The 23,454-nt window shown below is 41.0% G+C and overlaps 1 protein-coding gene across 1 annotated transcript in view; it reads left to right on the forward strand.

Annotated features, from left to right (window-relative positions):
- The window catches only part of PRKG1 (protein kinase cGMP-dependent 1), a 377,911-nt gene that overhangs the window by 191,630 nt on the left and 162,827 nt on the right, over positions 1-23,454 (forward strand). Inside the window, exon 3 of the mRNA XM_085306160.1 lies at positions 3,595-3,700. Within this exon, the coding sequence (XP_085162286.1) occupies positions 3,595-3,700 (106 nt within the window). The remainder of the gene's footprint in view (positions 1-3,594; positions 3,701-23,454) is intronic.

Genomic DNA, 23,454 nt, shown 5'->3' on the forward strand with positions numbered 1-23,454 from the left:
AGACCAAACTGAGGGAGTGTGTGTGGGGGGGAGTGTATTGCAAATATTAATATTCCTATAACCGCTTAAAACTCTAGAAGCGACTGGGGAGATACATCAGTAAGCCAAYTCACCACTCTCCAGGTTTTAAACTAGCAGCTACTTGTACAAGTAAGTTAGCAGACTTACCACAACTGCTTTTTAAAGATGCGTATTTTTATTTCATTATGCATCTAAAAATATGCATCTATTTAAAGATGTGTATTTTTAGTATGTTTTGTAATATGCAGAATCTGTAAAATCATCCTGTACTCCATCGTTAGGACCACTTTAGGCCTGTTACAAGTCTTTGCTGGGCTTTTTTTGTTGCTTTTCTTAATGTRTATGTTTTTCTCTTAATTCCTATGCCTCTGTCTGTGAGTGAGGAAAAGCTAAAGCTCTGCCCCAGGAATGCAAAAAAAGTGAAAAGTCAGCAGCTTCCGCAGATCTTTTTTCATTTTGAAGGTTGCTGCTTGWTTTTAAATGGTACCACAAATGACAAAGAAACTATCTTAGTATAGCACATGTCTATAAATCATGATAGGTATTGGCTGCCCAGGAAAAAAATTCATATCCTTGTTTTCCGCTGTCTCTGCTTGAACGCTGCAGATGTAAAATGACTCCTTTGCTCTCACAATAGGAGRTGGCAAAATACTGCTATGGCCTTAAGTGAAAGGAAGGCTTGAAAAAGGGATGGGATCAGGATGAAATGCAGACGTCCCGGAACAGGGAAATGGCTTTTCGCCTGCTCCAGCTGTTGCATGCGGCGTCTCCTCCTTGCTCCGCGCCGTATCCGGAAAAGGAGCCTGCTGGCGGTTCGCTCATGATTCAGGATGTACCTGGAGGGGTAGAATAATTCAGCGTGGCCTTTCTGTTTATTTAAATATGCACATACACTTTCCATGCTTATTTTATAAAATATAAACTCTGAAACATGAGGAACAGGGACTGAACGTGTTCTCACTGGAAGTGATTTTTTTTTTTGCAGTAATCCCCTGGAGAACTGAACAGATACGGCACGCTGCTTAAGTTGATGGGAAAATTTGACTTCTAGTTGCTGCCAGAAAGACCCTGAGGCCACCAAGGTGCCACTATTTATTTTGCCTGAGGGTTTCCTAGGCAAATAAGCAAGCAGTCACTTGAATAAAATAGGCTAAAAGCAAAAGCGAGGTCATGAATTCTGCCCGCTGTGCAAGGCACTGAAGAGCTTCGGGTCCAATAAGGCATTCAGCTAGTGCCTAAGCTGGGAATGATTCGCTCCATGAGCCTTGAAAAGCTGCAAAAAGCTTCACTGAGCAAACGAAAACTTGGAAAGCTGCTTAAATATTGCAGTAGTCCAGGTTTTTAGTTTCATTTTGAGACAGCGCACCTATTTGAGCAGTCATCTCCTTGTAGCTGGCATGCAACAGGCTGYGGGTCTCCTAAAGCAAGAAGACTTTGCCTGGGGGAGGTTGGACTTCTCAACAGTAGTTCATTAATGCTTGGGCTCCCATCAGGGCATGGGCACGCATCTTGGCACAGGCTCTGCTGCTCTGCTATATGAACTCTTTGATTGATAAAACCTATGCTCGAGTCRAGTGTCGTACATGGTTGCATTAATCTCTGCAAAATTGCCCTTCCTTGGGCAAGAAGGAAACTATCAGAGGGGATCTGTGCTGTTGAGTCCTCTGGGCTTGTGCTTCTGCGCTGGGGTGATGAAGTTTGTGCACTTCTTTTTTTTTCCACTCTTTAGTTTTGACCCGTGAAATCCTGGTTCCTTTGCTCTGATTCTCAGTCACCTTTCCCAAAGTCTTTGCAACCCAAAGCTTTCATCTGGGGTTGAAGATTCAAATGTCTGTTTCTCAAAGGAAATCTTGCATTGGAAACCATGCTTYGGCTGAGGTTAATCTAAAACCTCTGCTCTTGAACCGTGTTTTTCTAATTATCCGTAGTCTTTGTTCAGAGCTTGCGCTCGAATCCTCGTTTTGATAGTTTTGCTCATCTCTAATACGCAATTAGTCATACCCTGAAATTACAGCGGGTTGCAGAGCGTTGTGCAATACCCTCATTTGTAGGACTGCAGCTCCTTAAAAACGCGAGTGCGATACCATCGGATCAATACGTCAGTGGGTAACTGGAACATTGTCCTTTGGAAAGGTGCAAAAAAGGCCCGTGAACTTGGCCCAACCTCCAGGTCAACGGATGTTTGCAAGGATGAACCCAAACAGGCAAAAAGAAAAAAAAAAAAAAAGGCACGATCTCTACTTGCATAAGCTGTATTTTATTCATTATTTTCACGTTCTCTCTATCAGCAGCAGCAAATGCAGGATAAGGAGGCTTTCTTTCTCATTTTTTCCCCCCTCCCAACCCAGCTGAATAATATTTGTCTCTTCTTCTGAGAAGAAGAAGGCATTAAAAGTCAATTAGAAAGCTTATTTTGCAAGGATAGTAACAGAAAAATAGAGATAGTATTCATATTATCTGTCCCTTCCGAAAATACATCATACTTCCCTATCGGTTTGATTTTAAARCTAAAAGCAGTTCTCAGAAATAACCTGGAGCAGCTCCTCATGCTTCCGTTTTGAAATGTAGAGGAGACTTCAGATGATCTAGTACACTACTTCATTTAGTTCTGCCAGGCAATTTTAAAAAGAAAAAATTGCATTTGCACTTCCAAGGTTTTGCTTCTTGCGAACGTTGTTACGGATAAAAAAGAAAAACTCATTAATCARAGCATTTGTGAGCTAAAGGAGTAGCAAGTAAAAGCAAAGTAACTTTATGAGTTTTATTCATTTTTTTCCTCATTTCTGTTTTCTGTAGAGAAATTTATTGCAATTACTCGCTGGAAAAACCACGCGATTTCTGTAGTCTTTAGAGCAGTTTTGTTTACTTAAACTGTTTCTCTAAGGAGGAACCCCACTAGAAACATTATGTATGAAAACATTCATAATTAATGGAAATGTCTAAGCCATATCTGAGTTGATATTCTGGAACCTTTTGGATTTGGTGCTTTCAATCCACAAGATACTGTTTGCTTCTCTTTGCGCTGTAATTTATGCAATGTTGATCTGCTCGATTTGTTTTTCCGTACTTACGATGCCCTCACTTTTTAAATATATATTCTAGTATTTGGTGCAGCAGAGACTTGAAAACCAAAGTTGGGGGAAAAAAAAAGAAATGGTTCAAACCCTCAGAAATCAGTGCATGTTCAATTTTTAGGGTATAACGGGATTCGGTTCTTGAAAACCTCCCGAGGGCCACGAGAACTGCCTACCTTGACTTCTTCACATCTTGGTGGGCATGGTGGTTCTTGGGCAATATATCCAAAGCCCCCGCACCATAGCTAAAACTTGGGCTAAAATTCGATACCTGTTTTGGATCGTTTCTGCCCACACTTAGTCCGTTCCTCCGCCTGGGGAAATTTTCGTCAAGGTTTTGAGGTGTGCACCCATTTTCCTGCTTTCTCCTGACGACTCTGCAGTTTGCAACGGGTTTTTCAAAATTTGAAATTTGCTAATTACATTTTCCCCTTGTCTTCTTTCTTTCTTTTTTTTTCTTTTTTTTCTTCTTTTTTTTTTGTTTTTGTTTTTTCTCCAGCTCTCGTAAATGTGAAACTTTGGGCTATTGATCGGCAATGTTTTCAAACAATAATGATGAGGACAGGCCTTATCAAGCATACTGAGTATATGGAATTTTTAAAAAGGTAGGACACTTGTTTACTTTATAAAAAAATACCGTGAAACTCCCGTCCTGCAGCTTTGGCTTTTTTTGTGAGTGCAGTATTTGATTGCTTTCTTTTTGTCGCTTTTTATTTGCTGTTTAACCCTCTCTAAGCCATGTCCCACAGGAAGGAGGTTGAACAGGAGCGGTTTTGCTGCTGCTCAGTCTCCTTCTCACTGCAAGTTATTCTTTTGCAAAGAGAAACACATCCTAAAGGTTTCAAACCGCAGGCTGCATAGAAAAGAAAAAAAAATGATTTTAATATGGGTTGTTCAAAGCTTCCCCTCTCATAGAAATGCCCGTCMAAAAATAGCACCTCCCTAGGGAAAAATCTGATTTATAAAGCAATCTAGAAGCAAGTCCATGGGAAGTGCATTTTTGTACTTGCACTCAGAGGCAAATGCAAGTTCCTAGTGAAACAAAAACTGTAGTTTTTTGTAAGATACGGGCCGGATGACTAGCAAGAGACATGTGAAGTGAGGTCTCTCGTTCCTGAAATCTGAGTTTCACATTTTGCTCAGTTTAGTGTCACCATCTCGTATTATGATGAAGCTTCCGTACTGAAGCTATGTATAATATCCCGATATTCCCAAGCACACCGTGGCAGTGAAGAATCAGCCCTATTTCATGTTAGTARACATAATATACAATATTGAATGCAGTGGTATTAATATTTAATTCCAAAGATGCTGATGCAAAACGCCGCAAAAGCAGGAGAAACAAAATACCATGAAGCAAAACACCCTGTCGCTCTGCTGAAAGCGTTCAAAAACATCGTGCATCCAAATGTTAGCAAGCGTTGGCCTTCCTGCCCGTTGGTGAATTAACTGAGAAATGAATATAAGATCAGTCCCGGGGGCTTCTGGCTCTCGTTCAAAGCAGAAGCTACGCACACGTTAAGCTCTTAAGCTTTGAGCTTTAATAGAGATTTTCCGGAAGATTGTCAAGATTAATTTGGATGCAAGTTGCCCAGAGCCTGCCCCGCTTTAATTTTAAGGCCAACGGTGTGAGAAAGAAATGGAGAATAGTTTTTCTCACCCTGTGTTTGAGCTTCTTGGTCACAGCCTGTTACGGTGTGTTGAGCAGTGTATAAATCGTCGTTCGAAATGCTAAAAGCAAGGAGATATCTTTTTATTTCAATCGTGCAGCTTCAGTTTGGGAAGATGTTTCCTCCTGGGCTGCAGTTGTAGTGCGGGCCAAGCTAGTTGCATGGTTTTCACTATAAAACAGCACTTTCCCCTTGTTCCCTCCAGTTTTTCTTCTGTACATCAGTAACTCTCTTAAGTGCAATATAAATTCCATTTTTCATGTTAATTGACATACTAAATGCTCATTTTTATGGCTGCTTCCTTCCTCAGTGCTTTTAAAGGGAAAAAAATGCATTAAATTTGAAATCAAGGGAGTGTATCAATTGCTGACCATCCTGTATTGTTTTTTTTCCCCTTATTAATAAGTAAATGAAAATGTTAAGAAATCAAACATGATAAAGTTTTCTTATAAAGACAAAAATGGAGCCTGTTCATAGAAAAGTCAGTGCAGTTGGAAAGCATTATTTTCTCCTTCAAGTGCTGTAAAAAAGTTGCACTTGATAACCTTGTGATGACAAGGTGACAAAAGTCACAAATATGTAACRGCTACCTTCTCAATAACTTTGTTTCACCTACCAACAAAATGTAATAGAAATGTAGCCTTAGGGGGTGAAATGCAAGTACTCATYTTTTCTCATTCATCTTGCTGAAAAGTAGTGCAGTCTGATCCCGAGGATCACCTCGGTTCCACACATTCCTTGTAAGAGTTGGTACCCCTCTGGCCAGTATTTGTGRTCCGGCCAGATTTTTCCTTTGGAGGATCACATTGATGACACAGGTCTTGGTTTGTTAGCTACAGCCTTTCATGTGCAGAGAATACAAATCCCAGCACTTTCTTCGGCATACCACAAGGAAAACAGGAAAAGTTYGTTGTCTAGTTAAGAAGTCCAAGTCTACCCTCGCAATGGATACTGTGCCAGAAGGCTGCGTCCTGGCTTGCTCCAAGGACTCTGCACCGTTGCTTAGCATGGTTTCTTCTGATGGTGGCTCCTGGTGTTTTCTGTCCACCAAGGGTATGCTCAGATGCTCTTTAGCCTCGATGGAGGAGGTTGGTAGGATTATCAACTTCAGCTAGGTGGATGACTGCTGGTGGTGTTTCTCCAGCCTGACAATCACRTGCCTTTCATGTGAGTCCCATTCGGAGATACAACTGTTCTGAGCTCACCGAAAGACTTTCCATGTGCTAATTTAGAAAATAATGCCAGCTGTTTCCTTGACTTGAAAAGCACAGGAGGAATTGGCCAAGGGGTTCTGGTACCCATTTAAGGCATCGCAGTCCGCATGAATGATGTACCTGTACATAGTTCACGTCGGGCTAGAGAAGCTGAGCTAAATCTCTTGATTTATACTACGGTATAAATCAACTGCAGTACGTTGGAGCGTGGAGCAAGTGAACATCCTCTTTTTCACAGTATAAAACTCATTGTATTTTGGTTTCGTTCACTGTTATAATGATTTTTTTTCTCAAGCCTCTAATTAAAATGAATCTGTTTAAGCAAGATCAAAGTATTTTAGTCAAGGAGACAACTATTTATAAAAGGCTACATTTGTTCAGGAAATTAAAGACTCGAAAAAGCCTTAGCCTGTAGCAGGTGGAATTGTTTCCTGCTAAATCATAAAAGTTTTGTGGAGGAGTATGAATATCCACTCTCCAAAAAGACAGACTGTCTTGGAAGAGTAAATACTTTTTTTTTTTTTTTTAAACAAAAACCTCCTAAATACTGCATAAAAAGATACCTAATATTCCGGTCCATTGTGTAAACTCTAATTCATCCAAGATCCTGGAACAGATTGAGAGAATGAAAGGTAAATATTCCGTGTAGCCTTAGAGGAAGGATCTAACTTCAGAATAGGAAGCTTAAAGGAAGTTATACACACACACAATCTTGAATTCTTATAAATAAAAGTCCTGTAGTACTACTAGAGAGCAAAAAAAGAAAATTAAGATATTTTGTTAGCCTAAACTTTAAGCTTAAACTTTATGTTAATGTTGCAAATTGTAGTTCTGTTGAAAAAAATATGTGTTTTTTTGGCCTTGAACATTCTGGCATAGTGCTCTGGCTTGAGCTTTAGTCTAATCTGCAGTTTTAGCTGAGGCCCGATTGGCTTAAGTAAGTGGGAGGTTTTGATCTGACGAACCGTGGCAGAAGTGAGTTGATTATATCTAAGAAACAAGAGTTTTTGCACTCATCTGTACAGGGAATTATAGCGGTAAACCACAGCTTTGACTGTGACAGCACATCCTGAAATCAGTCAGCGCATAGCAGAATGRTTATTTTAAGGGAGAATGTTTTGTTTTTCACAAAAGTCATTTATCAAYGACAGGAAAGCATATGTGTGTGTATATGTRTATATATATATATGTGAAAAAAGTGAGGCTTTATTAAGTGACTGTATCTTTGAAAGATTGCCTGCAGTTTCACGTAAAATGTTTCCCAAAGGGCATCATAGTGTAAAATTACAGTGGATGAGAGTGGAAGCAAAGCTAAAGGAGTGAGGCAAAGTGAGGAGAGACTTTTGAAAAAGAGWGTGGAAAATTGATGCTGCGTTGGTGAAGTATGTGTCCTAAGATTGTTTCAGATGACTGAACCTGCAGAAAGGCCTTGACATAGAGAAAATAACTCTTGTGGAGCGCTGAAAGACAGACGAAGTAAACCAATTGGGTAGCAAAGAAAGAAGGAAAGGAAATTATTTGTATAGAGTAAATAAATGCACCTGCTCTTAATAGGACTTCATCTTATCCCGTATGTGGGAACAGCCATACTGGTGCAAGCTAGGAGCCCGTCTAGTCCAGCATCTTTTTCATTCCTTCTCTCTTCAGCTAGTGCTCAGGGCCAAAATGAAGGAGACTGCCCCCACTAAGATGGGTGGACAGACCAAGATTTTGAAAGCCAAGAGAGCTACGTTGAAAAGTGTCCACATGCACAAGATTAGGACATCACCCATCTTCAGGATACCCTAATCTTCTGAGGCTTCAATGATAGTCCAAAGAGTGTCCTTAGGAGGAACAAGCTTGACGGTCATGTCATGACCAGGTTGCCTCTGGCCTCAGAGACCACCATGAAGAAGAGTTACTCCACCTTGGTTTCACTGGTGTTTTCCAGGCCAGTAAACACCAGATTAAACATGCAGTCAGTAAATTGGACTAGAGATATGGYGGGAAGAAAGTTTATATCCAAGTTAAGATCTACTGGATGAAGCAAGCCTGGAAACACCCAAACAGCATCTATCAGGAGCTGTGTACAGATGAGATGATAATACTTAGAAATCAGCTCACCTTCCTCTACCATGCCCAAAACTGGCTATAAGAACGTGCCCAGAAGAGAGTCAAAACAGGGTGAGCTAACAAATACATATTTTGCAGCTGAGCTAGCTTTCTGACTCCTGTCTCTGGAAAGCTCTGAATCCTTTTTTTTTTTTTTTTTTTTTCCCACATGTTTTATTTTTCAGCCCTCTATTTACTGTTAGTATGACTAAAGCATGGCGGATTGCATGCCACCCACAATTTTACTCAGCTTTGCAGAGCTGTCAAGTAGTATCTCACTTTCCCTCTTAAGATGCACAGGTTTTTGTATCGCTTTATGCTCTGTAAAGTCGAACTGTTAAAGAGAGTTAAGAGTGAAAGACGGTGGCAATATTAACTAGAAATGGACCTGGGTGTAAGCAGCCAGACTCTTTGTCCCATCTCAAGAGGCTCTGGAGAGGRCACCTGGCGATGATGGGGTCTCTCTCAGAAGAAGCGTCTGTCTAATACGTTCTTGGCTGAGGTCTACGGCCACCCTGAGTCCCCGCTGAGTGTTAAAACTGTCCTTTTTTAATAATAGCTTGAAGTAAGTAAAATGATAGGCATGTGGGGTTATCAGGCAGGCATAAAATCAACGTGGCATCAACACACTTAGTGGTTTAATGGTGTTAGAGGACTCCTCAGCACGAAGAATTCRCACTCATATGCAACAAATCAAGGACTTTTTATATGTAATATCCATTTCAGTTTTTGTGTATTAAGGGAAGATGGAAATACAACTTAGCCCTTGACTCTGCCAAGGTTTATGTGCATGCTAAACTTAATGTCCACTGAGTTACCTAGGGTTTATTGTAGCGGGGAAGGCTAAGCTGACTGAAGCACGTTTGCAAGACTGAAATTTAGTCTTATTTGTCTGCATTTGGGTTCAATAAATCATATGTCACAGCTAGCTTTGGTACAGAGAAGCGTTTTAGAAACTCCATCACCAGCTTTGTATTTCTCTGCTAAGATTTCTCAATGCTACAGCTGCAAATTGGAGTACACGATGAGCCGCATCCGAGCCTGCAACTCGTACAGATGGCAAAGGATCGGTGTGTGTGTSGACAGGGCTCAGCTAATAGTCGCCATGGTTAAAATCAGGAGGGAGCAAGGGTAGTGTTGAGACGGGAGCTTGATTGAGGGGAACACGCCRTGAGGAAGAGCACTAGTGAATTAGGGTAGCAAGGGAGCAATGAGGGGAGCCTACAGGAGTGCAAACAGGAGAATAAATAAGATGTCAGGAAGRAATCTAGGATTGGCAAAATGGAAGAAAGAAGTAAAAGGCCCTCATACGTCTTTGGGCAGGCACGGGAAGGATTTATGGGGAAGTTAYATAGTGGGTTTTTTAATGCAGTGCTGAGCGTAAGGCTGCAGCTGGTGAAGATGCTCCATGCGCCCACAGGATCTCTCGGGAGATCCTCTGCCCCTCCAAAGCTCATGCATAAAGTATGAAGACAGACTGAGGAGGGAGTGGGATATGCATTTGGTGCTATTTCAGGAGGCCAGCGGAGAAAGAGCTGTATGTCTGATTTGGAAATCATGCAAAAGCTTGTCTGGCTTGTCTGCTGGTTTCTGTTGCAGCGCTTGAAATTCAGCCCGTGCTTGGGACGCTTGAGGATACTGTGAAGGAAGTTTGCATTTGCAAGCGGCTGAGTGTAAGAGGGTGGCTTTCCCCGCGCCGTGGTGCACGGCCAGGCACTGAAGCAGAACTGAAATGATGCACCCAAGTATCAAACTGTCAATTTTGTTCTGCCCCCTTAACAGGAAAAATCCTCTCTCTGACTTTTATTTATTTATTTGTTTGTTTGTTTTGCTGGCGAGGAGGCCAAGTTAAGATTTTTCTAAAATAAATTTCTACTGAATGATTCTAGTAGCTGTAAACCGGCCTCCATAATCCCATGTGAATGTTGTTAATGCATGTAAAATAGCTGGTGTAGATTTTTTTTAAGTAATAGAAGTTTAATAATAAAACTCTAATCTAAGGACAATCTTCACTGGAGGCAGTAGACCACAAGGAAGGGGGAGGAAAAGGAGGAACTATAATTTTCCCCTTGAAGCAAGGCAGGAGAATATGGGAGGAATAATTGCAACTTGTGGGAATATTTCAAATACAGGAGCTTAAAATAACCTGTCCCACCAATGCCGGTAAAGTGATTGAATACAGCAGACCCCAGACCGCCCTGGTCTTGGCATCCACTGTAATCGATACTTGGATTAATGCAAACAGGGGTAAATCCATATCTCTGTTTAATATAGTGCTGCTTGCATCGCTCTTGGCGCACCGAAAGGGGAATAGCACTGAATCTGGATCAGCCACGTTGCAATTTTGCTTTTGCTACTGCTGTTGATTGACAAAATCAGATTGTTTGTACACCAACATATCCGGGTGTTTGCTCTGTTGCCTGATTATAGATTCTGCATCTGCTGCTAGGAATACCGTTGACATGGATTGATTTTCGTTTTCCCATGTCGCTCTGCGTATGCTTACCTTCAGTCAAAGCATTCGCACTTAAGAGTTGGGGGGATTTTTGCATTTCTGCAGATACCCGTTAAACTTTAACAAGAGTGTAATAAAAGAAAAGGGTTTTTTTCCCCATTATTCTTGCTTTCAAGTGTGACAGTTTAATTTCTGATCTGCAAGTTGGCAGTAAAAAAGTAAGAAAAAGTCCACTCCTTCATCACCAGATGTTAAAATATAATTACAATGAAGCTTTGTAACCCTGTGCAGAAAGAAGGAAGGACAGGTCATGTATAAAGACATATTGTCAAAGTAATAAAAAGAAAGTAAAAGAAAAGTTCATCTGAGTCAGAAGTCCTGCTTTGTAAGTTGGAAAACAGATTTTTTTTTTTCAAAAGAAGAAGAAAAAAAAACAGTTGAAGACTTAAGAAATTTTATGATTCTGTTCATCCAAGATTCAGCCTTATTCCTTCATTCTATTACAAKCCTAACAGATGCTGCCAGAAAGACTAATGGAAGGTCTCGTTCTTTGCTTTAAGACTTAATGAAGTCAAAACGCTATCTAACAGCAAATCACAAGTGACTTTATGGCAGAGTTTTCTGGGAAGTAAATTTAAGGATAAGCTCTGCTTCTCTTTTTTAAAAGGCATGAAGATATCCACGTTAGAAGGTAAGGAAAGCAAACTGGCCAAGGGCGTGGTATCTGTAGTGAAAGCAGACGTGGCTAAAACAGACTATTAAGGAAATAACTAAAGTGAAGCCACAGGCCACAGCTATCAATGAATTAGTCCAGTTTGTATGTTCAATTAATGAAAGRTCTTTTCTGGATGTTGTTTTGTACACGTTATTTTTGGTGATACAAAGGCCAGAGCTCTGGGGGCTTCTGGTRTTTCTGGAGTATTTGTGCCCCCTGCTGCAGACTGACCAAGAAAAGGGTCTTCTGGCATGCAGGATTAGATCTTGGACTTCTGGACTTTTTCTCTTGGGTGGATTTTTAGTGTGGAGTTTTTTTTGTTACGTCCAAACAATTTTTTTTTAAGGTGAATGCTGCCTCTTTATTTGTCCCAGTTACTGTTTCTTCCCATGATGGGCACCACGTTTTACCTTTGAAAACATGTAGATTCTGGTCTCAGGTACAGATCAGCCAGTATGGAGTAGTTCTCTGGTAAATTGGATATTATTGTAGATTTGCACAGGTGCAAATGGGAACACGATCTGCTCCTGGATCATTCCAAGGGTTCTTCGAGGCCGTCAGGGTTGGCTACGTGTCTTCTTGCCTGTTTGGAGAGAGAAAACTCTCACTAGTAGTTTTGTGTCAGGACCAAACCAGTTCTGTCTTGCTGCCTATTAGCTGCTGTCATGACTCAAGACACCTTCTGAACTTCAGAACAATCCAGACTGAGCAACAACTTACTCATTTGTGTTGTCTGTGTTAACTAAGCAATCGCGCTCTTTACAGTATGATGCGAAACTTAGGCATAGCTGCAGATTTGCTGAGATGTTAGAGTTGGAGCTAATTTATTAACCTAACCAAGTTAACATTTTATATTCATGTTATGTTATGTGGGCATTGGTGTATATACCAGGAGATTTGTTTTTAATTGTTAGCTAAAAAGTAGAAAAGCTTGGACAGATCACAGTTTGGCATTTATGCTRCAAAGATGAAAAGAGATCAAAGTATTATCCTTTAAGGCTATTTTACTCTGATCACRTTATATAGTGACCTAAAATAAGACTCTGCAAAAGTAGCAAGACTGTAGCCGATAGCTGCTTGCAGAAGCCTTGGATGGCTTCGGTGAGTTTTCCCTTACAAGTGATGAGTTGGTGACTCAGTTGATGACTTATTAGTTTGTTCTTTGATAAGTGCTATGTGGCAATAATCTTTGGGCCTTTGATCTATCAACTATTTAAAATGTCCRAGTAAGTTATTGATGCCGTAGTGGTGGCAGAATAGAGCTGAGCAGTGACACTTAGCACTGAAGTTGGATGAGTTGTGWCCTGCAAAAGTTGAGACACTTTGGAGCTTTTTCATGTGTGGTTTATACTTCGTTTCAAAATGACCAGTGATGGAGCGGCACTTGTGACTTACAATGGATGGTTCGAGGAACCTTGCAAGAGACATTCTGCGTAGCTGTAGAGAGATGAGAAAAGGCATGCTATGATCTTGGAGACAGGAATATCYCTGATGTCACCATGGATATTTGCTATCCTTGATAACTGGCTGAATGAGGTGGAACACAGGCAGTTCAGCCCAACCTGAACACAAAACCACTTGTAASCTCCCAGAGATATACAACCATCCAGGGAAACCAAGCAGTCCCTGTATAGGATTCCCTACCAAAAGAATGGAGATRGCAGTCTAAAGGAGATAGGTAAAACACAAAAAGAAGRTTAAAAAACAAAACAAAACTCCAAAACACCAAAAAAAACCCACTTCCAAACCATGACAGCACTAAGATAAAGTGAACTAATTTAAGAGGTGTTTAAGTCAACAGGCAGCTGCTGATGCAGATGGATGCATCAGATGATTCTGCCTTTTGGGAAATCTTGCAGATCCCTGAGGAGAGGTGATCATGATGAAGTGGGAACTATAGAAAAGCRAAGTATAGGCAAGTCATAAAAGCAGCAAGAGGATACGAGAAAAAATGCGTAGTTAATAGTGTTAAGGGCAATACAAGAGGGAAAAACTAACAATCGTTGTAAAATTGGTCCTACTGTAGGTTGTAGGTTGTAGAAATCACAGTGCTGTCTAAAGAAAAAAGAATGAACTCCAAATGGCACAAATCTTCAAGCAATATATCTGTTCTGTATGATGGAATTCAGCAGCTATTAGAATTAGTTATTTTTGAATCAACAAACCTTGATGGCTTGCATTGAAGAATTTGTAAAGAGTTGTTGGGGGACTTCTTTGGGTCATTAATTCTGTTTTTAATGAATTTTAAAACAGCCAGGAGGTTCCAGAGGGGGAAGAGAGTGTTGATGTCARGCTAGCATTGAATAGATGAGATGATATTGATCTTGGACAGAATACGTAAMAGCTGAAAGAGGATTCAGATCCTGAAAGAAAATGATAGGAATGTGAAAAAAATAGACTTGTGGGAAGTAGAAGTTGGGAAATTATTTGGAGGTCTTTTATTGCGGAAACAAGTCTGGATGATAAATACAGAAATTCTGACGTAATCAGATACCTGTGAGAAACTTGATCTAATAAGCAACTGCGGAAAGCTAGGTAGGAAAAGCTCTGGAGGGTCTGGRGTTGGATCAGGAGCTGAAAATGAACCTATTGCAATGTTAGCTCCCCAAAATTTGAAGAAATCCTTGGATGGGCAGTCAAAAAATACATTAACATGAGCTCTTATGTGGTGCATGCTCTGCTCTTGCAAAATCTTGTGCTGTTCAGGTGTCCATAATTCAAGAGAGACAGGTAGATTAGATAAAGTTGACAGAAGAGCCATGGGAATGGGGTTGGAAAACATACCGTGTWCTCGGGGGGGACACAAGGAGCTCAACACATCTTCTGTAGCCTAGAGGAGATGACATAGTAACACTGTCACAGCCTACAGGAATCTATGCAGGGAACAAAATTAGATTAAGAGGCTCTAAAGAAAAGGATGAGAAATGGCCAAAGATCGAGGTAGGATAGAAATAAGCCTAGTGTTATAACCCAGGTGATTCTTAACTATTGAAACAATATGAAAAAGATTATGATGGATTTTAGAATTCATTTCAAAATCAAATTTTAGTATTTTTCTAAAACTTGCATTCTGCTTTAAGCACGTAATTCAAAGCAGCCTGATGTCCTGTGTTGCACAGGAAATTGGAGTACATAACATTATTTAGCTTCTACAATCTATTAATCTGTTATTTATAATTGAATTGATGCATGTTTTAGAAGGATTTCTGCTTTCTTCATTCTCCCTGGGTTGGTAGTCAAGTTTATATAGCTTATACTAGTTTTAGAGCAGAGTCAGCACAGAAAACTCAGCCCTATGGTCTTTATTCAGGCAAAATGCAATGGCTTTTTCTCCTCCACTTAGAAAATGGTGCTGACACAGTGTTATTTTTTACCCTGCCATTTGATTCTTGGACGAAGTCGCCCAAGACCAAGTTGTGCTCGCTGGTCCACATCCAGACGAATGACCCAGGGACGCGGGTATTTAGCAAGTGCCCTTATGGCAGCTGCATCTCTGCTTGCCCTTGGCTGAACGCCTTTCCCAGCTGCAGCCCAGGGCTGCCCGGTGCCAGCGCCTGAAGCTGGGGGGGAGAGGAACAGATTGGAGAGCACAGAGCAGAGGGCTGAGCAGAACCTGTTCTGCAGAAGCTCGCAGCCACAGACACGCGGAGTGAAAAAGCGAACCGCCGCAGAAGGAAACATTTGGAAAATAACAGATGCTTCCTCATTTGTCACGCCGACCGCATGCCGGCGCGTAACACCTTTCAGTGACGCTTTACCCAAGATGCTTGAATCGAGCGAAGCCTCCAGAACTCCCTTTGGGACGTCTCCTAAGAGATGAAAGCCTTTGGGTTCTTTGGAGTGGTCTGCAGCGAACTATTAATCCGTTCATCAGTGGGTTAGAAACCAAAGTGAAAACAGGAACCAGCAGTCTGGTTTTGTAGCTGACTGCTCTGGAGATGTCAGCAAGGAAGACTCACCTCATTTAGGTGAAAAACGAAGAAAACATGATATGCTTGAAAATCAGGGTCCRTTTTCCTAACCTCCTTTTCAGGGGCAAGTTCCCCATGACCCATTTAACTCTATTTTCCTCTTTGTCCCCAAAAGGCAGTTTTGGAGCCCTTCGTTTACATGCAGCCTCTTGATCATCATAACCATTTCAGAACTCATTCTTGCATCTGACGTTTCTCACAAAAAGCATTTATCCACCCATCCGACGTATTATCACACCAGACAGTGCCTGTTCTTGTGTCTTGTTTTCGTGCTCAAATTGCAAATAGCTACCTCCCAAAGCATCTGCCAATCCCCTGYCCTCAAAGGAATCGTACAGGAATTGATGCACTCGGGAGAAGGATTTCAGCCATGCCTGGTAGGCTGCTTTGAAATATTTTGCTTTTTTTGCCAAACAAACTGAGATTGGCCTCCTCAGTGACAGACCTTCCACGTCCCTGTGTTGTTAGAAATGCATTTATAGGCTTTCACAAGTCAGATTTGACTCCCTTTTGTCCTGCTCATGATCAGATAGTAACATATATCAGCTCTTCTGGGAGGATTTTTTTATTATTATTACTGTTTTTCTCAAATGAGTGAGTATCCTGGGAGTTTCTTAACAGGAAGGTGCAGGCTGGTGAAGTTTAGCTTCTATATCCCTTTCCTCCCCCCGACCCCGTTCTAAGAAGAAATGCCTAAATTTCAGCACAATGTGTTAGACCGCATATGGAAGCCCTCAGCTCCGTGTCTTGCCAGAAGAATTGTGACAGGATAATTTTTCACATGCCTTAAATTACATCCAATTACATTGATAACGGCGATACAGTTGCTTCAGTGAGGCAGAAAATATATTTTGCTCTGGTTTGCTCAAATGAAGCAACTTATCAGATACTTTCATGGGACTGAACAGTCTATCAAACTGCAGCCATAAAACAAGGGATCTTGAAAACTAGGATGTAAAATCTTGTACTTTCTTAAATTGGCTATTTTGTATGCAACTTGGCTTCCAGATATCAGTATCAATTCGTTACTGCTTTTTTCTTTTTCAATCCAAAATGATAGTTCAGTAGGCAGTGGACCAGTTGCATTAAACAAATGCCAGTGTTTATCACCAGTGCTGTTTTATTAACCATGGAAATCCATGGCAGAGAAATGTTCTCGCTGGCCCGTGTGCGTAACCRCTGGGGCTGACTGGGGAGAATCATGCCTTTAGGTTATATTTGCCAATCCGCTTGCTGCTGAATTATAGGATGTAACATTCAAGYGATTAGCTTGCTCCAAATCACATTTTTGGCTTCCATTTATTTGCTAGGCTAAGTCTCATTTTGGGACTGTAGAGCAACCCATGAATAACAAGACTAGGCACGACTTGACATCTTGTGCTACACAAATAACTCATCATCAAGGGAAATTACTAATCACTCATTGGGTGCAGGTCAGTTGTAAAATCTACTTTGCGCCTTCTTATCCCAGTGAAAGGACTGTTGGATTGGAGCACTCTCCATTTCTACTGACGTCTTTGTCCTCTAACCTCTGTTCACTGTACCTCTGTTCTGGCATGTGCCAATACTTTACTTTACAATACAATACTTTACAAAATTGTTAGTTGTCTTGTGTTGGTAATTGCAAAACCAGTTGAGGTCTCTAGTGAAAACAAAATGTTTAGAGAATGACTAGTGGGCGCCAAGAAAAATACACTTAAACTCATGCAAAATTGAAATGTTTTATATATGTCTGATGTTTGGGATGCTGTCTATGTAGTAGGTAGTAGTATTAGTAAAAAAAAAAGTGTCTTAATTTTTGAGCACAGACTGTCTTCTAGAAGGGTATCTTTGATTTAATGTTTGACAGCTGTGGATCCAAAGTGACTTCGGATCCTAATGAAAATTCTGAGTTTTCCTGCAAGTACAYACTACCAAGCAAAGCATTTTGGCAAACCATTTATTTGATGAAAAAAATGAAGCTTTAGGATGAGCTAAAGCAACTGACTGATTTGATGACAGAATATTTCAGTAATAATGAAAGAATTTGCTGCTCCCTCTCTGCCTGATTCCTTGCACGATGGCACGACTGTATGTGGAGGATGATGGGAGAGCAGTGGATGTAATATGCCTGGACTTTAGAAAGACTATTATACTCTCCCGCAGTGTCCTCCAGTGGAAGCTGAGGAGCTGTGTGGTGGGCACACAGACAGTTAGATGGGTTGAAAGTGGGCCAGGCTGTCAGGCTTCAAGAGGGGTAATCAGTGGCTTGACTTCCAGTTGGCACCGGTGAAAAATGGAATACCTTAGTGGTTGATACTGATACTCCATGTCCCCATTGACAACGTGGTTGATAAGGCAGGATGTGTCTTCAGCAAATGTGCAGCCAGGGGTAAATTAGGCAGTAGGGGGTGAGTGGCCCTTCATTGGGAAGGACCTTGAGAAACTTGACTATTGAGCCAAAAGCAACCTTATGAAATTCAACAAGGAGTGAAGCAAAGTGGTTTTGCTCCTGGGTCCAGATAAACCCGTTCATCACCATAAGCTGCTAATTGACTGGTTGGAGAGGAGGCCTACTAAAAAGTGGGTGCCAAGCTGAGTGTGAGCCAACAGTGTACTGTCAATATGGCACATTTGATCCTGGGCTGTGTTAGGAAGAACAAGGCTGGCAGATGAAAGTAAGTTTTTAATCCTTTCTACTCAATGCTGGAGACTCCACACCTGAAATACTGTGCTTACGGCCTCCCCATACAGGAGGGATGTGGAGACGGTGGGACCAGGCCCCAAGGAGGGTCACAGGGCTGGAGGGCACAAGCTATGAGAGCAGATGGAGGGAGCTGGGTTTTTTGAGGCTGGCAAAGAGGAGGCTAAGGCCTAAGGCTGTTTTCTCAGGAAAGTGCTGCAGGTTAGGACAGCTCACCAGAGAGGTGGAGATATCCATGTCCTTAAGAGGTCCAAAGCTTCAGCAGACAAAGCCATAGCTTCCCTGATCTAGTGTTGGCAACAGTCCYGCTCCAAGAAGGAGGCAGAACTACAGGCTTCCAGCAGTCCCTTCCCACCAACACTACTGAGTTTGCTCCAAGTTCACRGTTGGTGCCACATTTCTTCTCTGTCGTGACTGTGTTCACAGTGCTCTCCCTAGAAGTGGGAAGTACAAGTCCAAGACTTTTCTCAGACAGGAGGAGCTTCAACGCCCGTTTCCTCTTTTGCTTAATAGCAATGCTCTGACTGGCAAGCTGTGGATTAGAGCAGAAAGAGGAAAGTGTTGTACCCCTCCTATGGAAGTCAGGCAATAGGCCACCCATAATGCTGAATTTTCAAAGTGAAGGGGAGAATGAGGGGAGTGTGATGGCATATCCTAGTGTCTATGGCAGTGCTCAGCAAAAGACTTCCTGGGGCTCACTCTTCAATAGATGGGTCTGTGCAATCACTGTTGAATGCAAAGCACAAATGAAGGTGCAGAATTACTGCAGTGGACAGAGAGCTGTTCATATGGAGAGCAGGGCAAGGCTTTCAAAGGCCTGGCTAGAACGAGGATCTCAGGATGGTCAGAACTGGGAAGAAGTCTATTTCTTGGTGGGAAAGGAGATAAAACTGGAGAAAACTGTTTTTTTCAACCTGCTTTTTTTTTCTTGCAGTAATGAGCATTTCCAAAAACCGTTGACTTCCAAGTAGTGGGATATCTTTACTATGGCTTCAGCTTTCAAATAAACAGCTTAGAAATGTAAACCGTGCTTTTTAAAAATTGACTATTGAATGTAGCTCTGACTTTTGCAGCCTGTAGCCATGATAGAAAAATGGAAGGGCTCATTTCTTCCTGAGCAATTAAAAAACTGATCTTTTCATTTCAGGGTTAGGTATTTATCAAGACGAAACACCACAGCAAGAAGCAATACTTCATATGATGACCACCACATGTGAGGAAAATAGGTCAGGCAGGATCAGCTCCATTGCCATGGCAACTGCTTAATAGCCAGTGGAAAAGGCTAACTTGATGCATAAGTGCTATTTCTTTACATGAGTTTTATTGTTAGGTCTTATTCTTATGATGACCTGATGGCAGTTGAGATGAAAGTAAACAGTGGCCACCTTGCTAATCCTCCACCTGCAGCTGGGCATCAGTCTTGGACTCTTTATATGTTTCCGCCCCCTCCGGGCTGTGATTTGCACACGAGTGATTTTGCATCCAGAGGGTTTATGGGGGTTTCCACCTCCTGGCAATGCTGCCATCACTGCAGCTTTACGGGAAGATCGAAGACCTTGGAGTGCAATGTTGCAAGAGAGAAACATGAAGTAATTTTATTAACTGAGCTGTTGCATTGCACTGACAAATTCCAGTTGCTTTAGGGAGACGGCGAATGTTGCTTGCCGCTGATCAAATCTAGTGCAAATCCTAAGCATCAAGGCATGGCGAGACAAGGGAATACTCAACATCTGAGAGAGAAATGAAAATATGAATAAAAGTTCCAACCTTAGGGGAAAACTGTTAAGTATTTATTGTTCCGTGATTCTGTCTCGCTCTCATTGGGTCATGCCCACCCTTGCAGGAGCCCCCAAAACTCCAAAAATGTTGTGCATTAAGTTTGAGGGAAGATTTAAGACTTCTGGTGGTACTGAGATTTGGGTTGAAATGTTCAAGTAAGAAAGACAAGGTCAGTAACTAGTTTGGAGTATATTAACTTGAATTCTCCTTTCTGAGGGGAGGGGGCGAAGTGTTTGTTGAAGTCTAACTTTACTGTAAAGCTTTTTTTAATACCTAGTAAATGTTTTTGCAGTGCAAAGACCGAATATTTTGTACGGGGCCGTAGGCTTATTGAAAACAGCCCTAGGCTTGCCCATTTCTGCTTGCATTGATCGTAGTACTTCCAGTCACTAATGAGAAGATAGCTTCATCAACTGGGATAAGCAAAAATGGAAGTCAGGTGTTTTTTCTTGATGTTACTTGATTGGCATTCCAGTGCTTGCTTTATTTTCTTGTAAGTCAAAAGAGCCGATACGGATTGACTAAGGCATTTTTCATACTTCTTACTTCTGTACTTTTAAATGGATATGAAGAAGAGATGGTTTTTGTCTCTGCTGGAAAAGGCTAGCTAGTACTTTTGAAGAAATCCTTGATGAGAAAAAGAAAAAAAATCYCATGTATTTTAGCAACCAAACTTGCATATCAAAGAATTTAGCCTTCATTTCATCTTTCCTTATGGATGCCTGACAATTATCACATTGCCCAGCTAACCCAACTGTGGAGGAGAAATGGACTGCTGTATAAATGGAAATTACTGTGCCATTTCTCCCTGAGATCACTTTTTTAAGCTGTCACTTCAGTTAACTCTTAATAAACACAAAAGCCTTAAGAGGTGCTTGTTTGAATAAAGATCACATAATCCTGTTTTGCTGATTGGAAGTCCTTTTGGGATTAATACAAGTCTCGGAATACTTTTGTTCAAGCAAAAATGAAATAGTGCTCGCTGGCTCTTAGAAGCTTTGAAAAGAAATGAATTATTGCTTCCTCTGTAAATTGGAGCCTTACATATTGGAAGATAAAACGCATGAACTGGACTATATCCTTCTGAGGGGGTGATTTTAATCTTCATTATTAATCTGGATAATACAGCTGTTGACTACAAATAAACCCTGTTGTTGAACACAGAATAAACCATCCTGAGCTGGAAAATGCGCTCGGGGTCTTTGAACGAATCTTGGAGCAAAGCAAGACGCAGGAGCACATATTGCAACGCTGAGCTGTATCAGAGTTTAAAGGCCAAATTAAGAGGTAAAGAACTGGGCATGCTTTCAAAAGAAGAGCTCATTAAACTTCAGCTCTGAACTAGGCTGGCTGTTAGGAAGCATGCAGTAAGGCTCCCCTTTGATACTCTTTGGCAGGGCATATCGCATCTAATTTGGGATTTGACATTGCATAAAGATACTGTAGCTTCTGCCAGCGATGTGAAGCACGCTGCAGTGGAGACTGAGCCTCACGATAGAAAAAGCTGGCTATCTGGGTGCAATTAAAGGCATAAGTGAATATATCCTGATAATATTGCGTTATATTCACGGGGTAACGACTCCTAAGAAAAATAGATTCTTTTGGTGTTTATGTTGTGTCTCTGTAAACCGGTTACTCCGAAGGATGCTTTAAGTGTGTTATCTCAGTGCGATCCATTCCTATTCCTTCATGTTCTTCAAGCAACACTGTATWTATTTGTCTTGCCCTTTCTTGTTGAGTTACGCCTACAGCTTGGCAATTTTGTCAATAGTTAATCTGATGGGTAAAAAGAAGAAAATTGRCGGTAACAAATATTTGAAATACATCTTCCGTCAAGAAGATGGCTTAGGGAGCTTTTATTCTTTCTTTTCTTAAGGTAGCTTCTTCTGCTCCTTCCCTTGGTATCCAAACAAACCAAGCTCTTAGAACCACTGAAGGCTGCTGGTGGAGCTAGGAGCAAAGGTGGTATCTCAGGGTTTTCCTGAATTAATTTTTTTTCTATCACTGAGTTTAACTTTTCACTGGTTTTAGTTATATAGTACTTCTCAGGTTGTTAGCACTGGTTTCAGAGGAGGTGGCCAGCTGGCATGAGGTACAGTAAAGAGCAGCACATGGACATGATTAACACTTAAACTTCCCTGATGTTCTGAGCTGGCTTAGTTTTCATTCCTCCTGCTCACATTAAAGCACTAACACAGGCATGGTATTTAGGTATTTTTCTGAGTAAATTGCTATACCATTTTGGTACGTGCTAGTAATATCATTTTTGGAAATATTGGTATGATAGGGAATAGGATTTCTGGCCTGTGTTGGCAATGGGTATCTAAATTTTATCTAWTTTTCTAAGAGATTCCCATAATGTTCTGGGTGCTGGTTATATAGTATGATGAACAGTRGTGGCTCATAAAGCATGTCCTGCTACTTATCTAGGGACGTTTTCTGTACTTGCTCCTGACTTGCRTGCTTCCGAACATTGCGTCTGTCCTCTGGGTTGTCTTCTTCTCTCTCTCCTGTAGGCAGGAACAAGATGAGTAATATGGTGATTTTATTTTTCTGTTTAAATAACTCATAGTATGAATTTGTTACAATGGCATTGTATGGTGATATTGCAATAGTAGGAAGGATACTTGCACATGCAAATGTGAAGATGGTTTTCCAAAGGGAAAACACATTGAATATGGCAARTTTTGGGTTTGTTTTTTTTCTTTTTTTTTTGATGGTATACTTGAGCATTAGAAAGGTCACTGCATGTAGTTCTTAATGCGTATCTTCATTCAAGTCTCTGAGCAGAGTACACATTTTCTACCTGCTAATTGTTGTGTTGTATATTAGCAGAGTACAAGCAAGATTAAGCATAAAGCCTTTAACGTGATTAGAAAGAGCTGTTTAGACGCCTATCTCATATATGATTTGTAATTGTCTTGAGACTTGGCAATCTGCCTTATAGATGCAAATAATAGCCCCCCTTTGAAACAGTTTAACAAGCTGAAGTATGAAGATACAAGAAGTATTGATCTAAAGATAGAAAAGTGTAATTAGTAGAAAATAATTTGGTACAGAAAGTATCCATTGGTCTACAAGAGTAAACCTCATTTAGAAGCTTGCATTTTTACGTAGCCTCCTACTAAATCAAATTAACTTGTTTGATCACTAACTTCCTGCATATTATAGGTTTGGTAAATTGGTTACTTCGTCTTCCTTGCTCCTAGTTTATGGTGTCTCCCTCTGTGCTATAATGTGTRTTAAAATGTTCGCTAAGTGATGTGSGCTAATTTTCTAATGACTTTGTGCTTTCTGCTCTCATCTATGAGCCTGTGGTTGCCTGCGGGAGAGGTTTTTTTAGTTAATGAGCTACCCAGACAAAGAAGAAAAGGCTATTAATGAACTAAGTTGTCTCCTTCATTGAATTAAAACTCTAAAATTCRTGTTGATTTGAACAAAACAAAGAATCTGGCTCCTATGTGGGAACTTCCAACTGAAGTGGAAGTGGAAGCAACTAAAGCGTAAGCATAGGAAATATTCATCAAACTAGAGAAAAATGGACTTCTACTTTTTAATCTGCTCTTAGCCAAAAAACTTCTCACTTGGTAGATCCAGATCTAGTTCTTTCCTCATGCTCAGGTYGACCTAAACCTGATTATCATCAGGGCAACGTTCTAACCGTGGTGCTACCAGACATTGTGATTGGGATGTTCTTAGGCTGTCCCGATGAAGAGACTCCATGTGAAGATATCCTCCAAAAGAAGTGCAAATCAATGTCTCCTTAGATGTGGTAAATGTG

The sequence above is a fragment of the Rhea americana genome, unplaced genomic scaffold (assembly GCF_003343005.1).
Source record: "Rhea americana isolate MKP2758 unplaced genomic scaffold, rheAme1 scaffold_233, whole genome shotgun sequence".
Taxonomy (NCBI): Eukaryota; Metazoa; Chordata; class Aves; order Rheiformes; family Rheidae; genus Rhea; species Rhea americana.